At 54.1% G+C, this 4986-nt stretch overlaps 1 protein-coding gene across 5 annotated transcripts in view; it reads left to right on the top strand.

Annotated features, from left to right (window-relative positions):
• LOC102369020 (zinc finger protein 239-like) overlaps positions 1-4986 on the top strand; it is a 92243-nt gene that overhangs the window by 17299 nt on the left and 69958 nt on the right. The window contains exon 7 of one of the 5 annotated variants that reach the window (XM_025195492.1): positions 1498-4213. The exons of the other annotated variants lie outside the window; for them this stretch is intronic. Within the exon in view, the coding sequence (XP_025051277.1) occupies positions 1498-2256 (759 nt within the window). The 3' untranslated portion in view covers positions 2257-4213. Of the gene's footprint in view, positions 1-1497; positions 4214-4986 lie in introns of those variants that run through there. 5 annotated transcript variants of the gene reach the window in all.

Raw genomic sequence — 4986 nt, 5'->3', positions numbered from 1 at the left:
GGACGTCTCCAGGTTGGAGGCCCTGCCGCCAGGTGAGTTGTGGCGGTCCCCTCCCCCGACCCCCCTCTCGGACATGCTCCTTGCCTAGAGCGACAGGGTGCCTGGAGCCTGCAGACCTGCCCTGCGCTGCCCTTCCAGGTGCTGACCTCAAATAGCTTCTGCTGTCGTGTGTCCAGGCAGGTGTTGTTTCCACGCGCTGAAATTCCAACCTGTGGAGATGAGCAGCTGTTCCCCCCTTCTCCCCCTAACTACAGCTGCTAGGGCAGGGGTGGGCAATTATTTTGGGCAGAGGGCCGCTTACTGAGTTTGGGCAAGCCATTGAGGGCCGCATGACAGGCAGCCCAGGGCAGATTAATATTAATTTTCTAAATTTTTTAGAGGCCCTGCGGGCCAGATAGAATGGCCTGCCAGGCCGCATCCAGCCCCTGGGCCGTATTTTGCCCAACCCTGTGCTAGGGGATGGGCGAGTTTGCTGTCTTGATGATTAGGCACAGGTCTCGTTTCCCTGGGATACCATGATCTTCGATATCCATCTTCATTCAGCAGCGTAAGAGTTGATTCCCCAGCCCAAGGTAGCCAGACCTCTGTAACAATCTGTCCCAAGGCACGATGGCATTTGTAGTCCCCCATGGAAATTGGCACGGTGGGTCGAAGCTCTCTGTAGCTCCCTACACATCTCTGACTGGTGGTGAGCCCCAGCAATCAATTGTGGGGCTGTTCACCCTGGTACCAGATGAGAGGGTGGCTCTGACCTCCATGGCGCAATGAACATAAGCCTGGCACAGGCATGTGCCCACCCTCACCCCCAGCACTTGGGGTTTGGCAGGAAGACCATGTTCTCTTAAGGAAACATAAGTACCAAGGCCCAGGGGTGCTCACAGCCCCATTGCAGCAGAGGGAATAGCAGTGTTTGGCCTGTGCCAGCAGGGCAGGGTGTAACCTAGAGTTTCTCTTCCCCATGCAGGAGATGCCTGGCTGCTGAACAGAGCGGAGGAGCAGAGTCCTGAGGAAGGGCTGCCACATCTGGAGCCAGCCTGGAATTCCCCAGGAAGTTTGGGCGACAAGGAGTCCCTGAGACCTGAGGAAGACCAATGGCCCCAGAGCCAGGGGAGACCTCAACAACAGAGGGAGAGTACAGCAGGGAAGCAGGCACCATCTCCCCTGGAGCATGGGAGGGGAGAAGGGACAGAAGCCAGAGACAGCCCTGGGTGCAGGGAAGGATTTGTGGAGCTGAAGAGCCAGGACACAACCCACCCCTGCCCTGAGTGTCGGAAAAGCTTTAGCTGCCCCTCATTCCTGACTCTGCACAAGAGAAGTCACGTTGGGGAGAAGCCCCACCTAGACAGGAAGTATAGGAAGAGCTTCACCTGTTTCTCCACCCTGGGTGCCCACTGCAAGATGGATTCTGGAGAGCTGCTGCTCCGCTGCACCAGATCTGGGAAGTGCTTTGCATCCCCCTCAGACCTAGCCAAGGACCAATATTTGCACAGGGGGAAGGATCAGCACCGCTGTCTCACATGTGGTAAGACCTTCACCTGCTCTGTCTCCCTGGCTGAGCACCAGCACATCCACACAGGGAAGAAGCCATATAAGTGCTCCAAATGTGGTAAGATATTTACCCAGTCCTCCAGCCTGGCCCAGCACCAGTGCATCCACGCAGGGAAGAAACAATATCAGTGCTCTGAGTGTGGGAAGAGTTTCACTAGGTCCTACCATCTGGCCCGGCACCAGCCTATCCATACTGGGGAGAAGTCACATCATTGCTCTATTTGCAGGAAGAGCTTCACTGACTCCTCCGGCCTGGCCATCCACCAGCGTGTCCACACAGGGGAGAAGCCACATCAGTGCTCGGAGTGTGGGAAGAGCTTCACCCAGTCCTCCAACCTGGCCCGGCACCAACGCATCCACACACAGGAGAAGCCTCATCAGTGCTTGGAGTGTGGGAAGAACTTCACTCAGTCCACCCACCTGGCCCGGCACCAGCTCATCCATACAGGGGAGAAGCCACATCGGTGCTCGGAGTGTGGGAAGAGATTTGCCCATTCTTACCATCTGGCCATACACCAGCGCATCCACACAGGGGAGAAGCCACATCAGTGCTCTGAGTGTGGGAAGAGATTCACCCACTCCTCCAGCCTGGTCATCCAGATCCACACAGGGGAAGAGCTACATCAGTTCTCTGTGTGTGGGAAGAGATTCAGCAAGTCCTCCACCATGGGCAAATACCAGCGCATCCACACCCGGGAGCATCCATAATTTTGCCAGCAGTGCCAGGAAGGCTTGGGGATGCCTACCTTCTCATTTCCCGCTGGTGGCTGAATTCAGGCAAGCAGGCTCCTGCTGGAGTACAGAAAGATTTCACACAGCCTTCGGGCCTTGTGGGGCACCCCAGAACTAGAAGGATCCAGAGGCTGGTTGTCAAGGTTTGATTGTGGGGAGGGGCCAGAGGAAACACTTTGGGCAGCGGCCAGCCCAGATGCTGCGGCAACCTGTAAAGAGACTTTTTGTAATAATTTGTAGCTGATGCCAAATTAACCAAAACTAATTCCAAATCCAAGAGTCCAGAACCATAAGTGGCCCTACTTACCAGCAAGCATCCTCCACCCACACCTGGGGCTTCAGATGTTTCCAAATCCTTTGGGGGGCATCCTATTTGCAGACTGAAGCCTGGAGGCTTGGGGTTCAGATGCCCTCGAGTTTTACTTGCCCTTACCCATAAGGCCCTTGGAGCAAGCAAGGGAAGAGACTCCCATTGTCATAAAGTGGGCTTAAAGTCGCTACACTTCAACGGGTGCTGAACCACGGCAGAAGAGCAGTTCTCCTGCGATATAGTTCAGGAGAACTGCCATCATGAACACTGATCCAAGGTATTTCCCCTGCCAGGTTGAGGAACCACTCCACTTGTCCTGAGCCTTCAAGGGGCCAAGAAGCAATCTTTATATCAGCCTTGGAGCCTGTGCCTTCCCCATCAGTCTGTGAAAGCAGCCAGTGCTCCCGGGGACGAAGAAGCACCTTCCCACTGGTGTGCCCTCCCCCAGACACCTGGCTCCAAATTTCTCCAGGGCCTGTCTTTGGCCTCCCCTGCCCGTCAGGGTCTGCAAGCAGCTGCTGCTTCCACCCGAGCCCAGCCTGGCAGATTTTGCTTCTCATCCTCTCCAGAACTCTGCACTCGAGGCCTCACTGCCATGTACTGCTGTGCAGAAAGGCCCCTGCCCTTTGGAAGGAGCCTGTAGTCACGGTCCAGTAGAGTACCTTTTCTGGGGGAAATGTGGGCAGCAGGGAGGAGGGGCAGTCTACGGCAGGTCCTGCCTCTCCTGGGGAAGAGTGCAGAGAGTATGAGGACATCCTCTGGGTCAAATGTAGGATGTTGTCATGGCTGGAGAATGTTCCCTGATTGCTAGTATCCAAATACACTGTGTCTCATGTGGAGGAGCTTGCTTTGGCTTCTATTGTTCCTGTCCAGATAAAATACAGCCCCCAGAGACATCCTAGGTTTAAGACCCTGGGATCCAGCTCCAGCTTTGCTAGCAGAACCTCTGCTGCCTGTCCCAAACAGCCTTGGGTGGGAGCAGAGAAGCAGGTCCCTCTGGGGTGCTGGGTCAGCTGGAAAGGCAGACTGGGAGACCTGTTTGGTTCGAGGGTGCAACACCCAGCCACCCAGAGCTCAAGTTGCCTCTGTCTCCTCACTAGAGAGAGAGAGCCAGGCCCCAGGGCAGGGCAGACGCACATGGGCGCAAGTACATGCTAGATTCGCATGTCCCCTTTCTCCTGGTCCAGGGAAGCCTACTTCCTCTCTTGTCCGGCACCAAACACCCTCCAGGTTCTCCATGGACCTCAGCATCGCTCTCCAGCTGGGGTCGCAGGGCTGGATCCTTCGCGGGGAGCAACTCCAAAGCTTTCCTGAAAGAAATGCCAGAGTGTGGGGACATGGGGCCTCGACATGAGGCTGCACAGCCACTAGTTGGGGTGACGCGGGCGTAGCTGTGCCTGCGTTCTGCTCGGGGTCGTTCCAGGCTTCTGGGCTTTGCCAGTTGCCACACAGAGCTGGGCAGGGATCCTGCCCACTTGTGCTGTGTTTTGTGGGGGTGTCCTGTTTTTAAGCCTTTCTCCAAGGCAGTGGGTGTGTGGGCACAGGGCTGTGCTGAGCCTGTCTGGATAGGCTGGGACAGGCCTCTATGTAAAATTAGTAGTAGTCATTATGACTGTGGCAATCACTGCTACTGTTGTTGTTATGAATGGTGGTGTTATTACTTATAGCAATCATAGCAATGATTCTCCTATGGCTATTATTACTGCTCTAATGATAGTAGCAACGGTAGTAGCAATGCCAAGAGTAGCAGTAGCGGTGTTGTTCTTATTCCTACTCTTGCTACTTCTATTATTGTAATAGTAATAGATCTAGTAGGTATAATATTATTGCTACTACTCTGCGTATTATTACTACTATTATTTCTGTTTTTATAGCAATAGCAGTAGTGGTAGCAAAAATATTATTTGTATTCCTATTGCTATTAGAATTAACATAACCATAGTAGGTTTCCTTAAGTACATGCGGGGTCAGGTCTGCCAGTCACCACCTTTCTGCACGGCCTGATGTGTGCGTGGACTTGGAACCAGTTTTGGCCCACCTTGGCAAACCCGTCTTGTGTGCTCCCAGCCCCATGCTTGTGTGTTCACAGGCGTACCATATTACATCGCATACAGCATGCCCCCAACACTTTTTTTTTTGCCTTGGAGATTGCAAAAGAAAACGATTTCTCTAGGGTCATGGGCAATCGTGGGACAGAGAGCAAGTGCTCCTGGGAATACAGTGTCCAGGAAGTGCGGCCCCCGGGTCCTAGCTGCCTCACCCAGCCGGTCTCCTGGGATGTCATGTGCGCATCAAAGAATACGTGCATGTATAGATAACATGCCCCTCTGTATGTGCACATACGCACACGTATATAAACACATACAAGGATACACACACACACACACACACACACA

Source organism: Alligator sinensis, unplaced genomic scaffold (assembly GCF_000455745.1).
Source record: "Alligator sinensis unplaced genomic scaffold, ASM45574v1 scaffold638_1, whole genome shotgun sequence".
Lineage (NCBI taxonomy): Eukaryota > Metazoa > Chordata > Crocodylia > Alligatoridae > Alligator > Alligator sinensis.
Note: the sequence above shows the minus strand (reverse complement) of the source record. Positions and strands in the feature narration are given on the sequence as shown.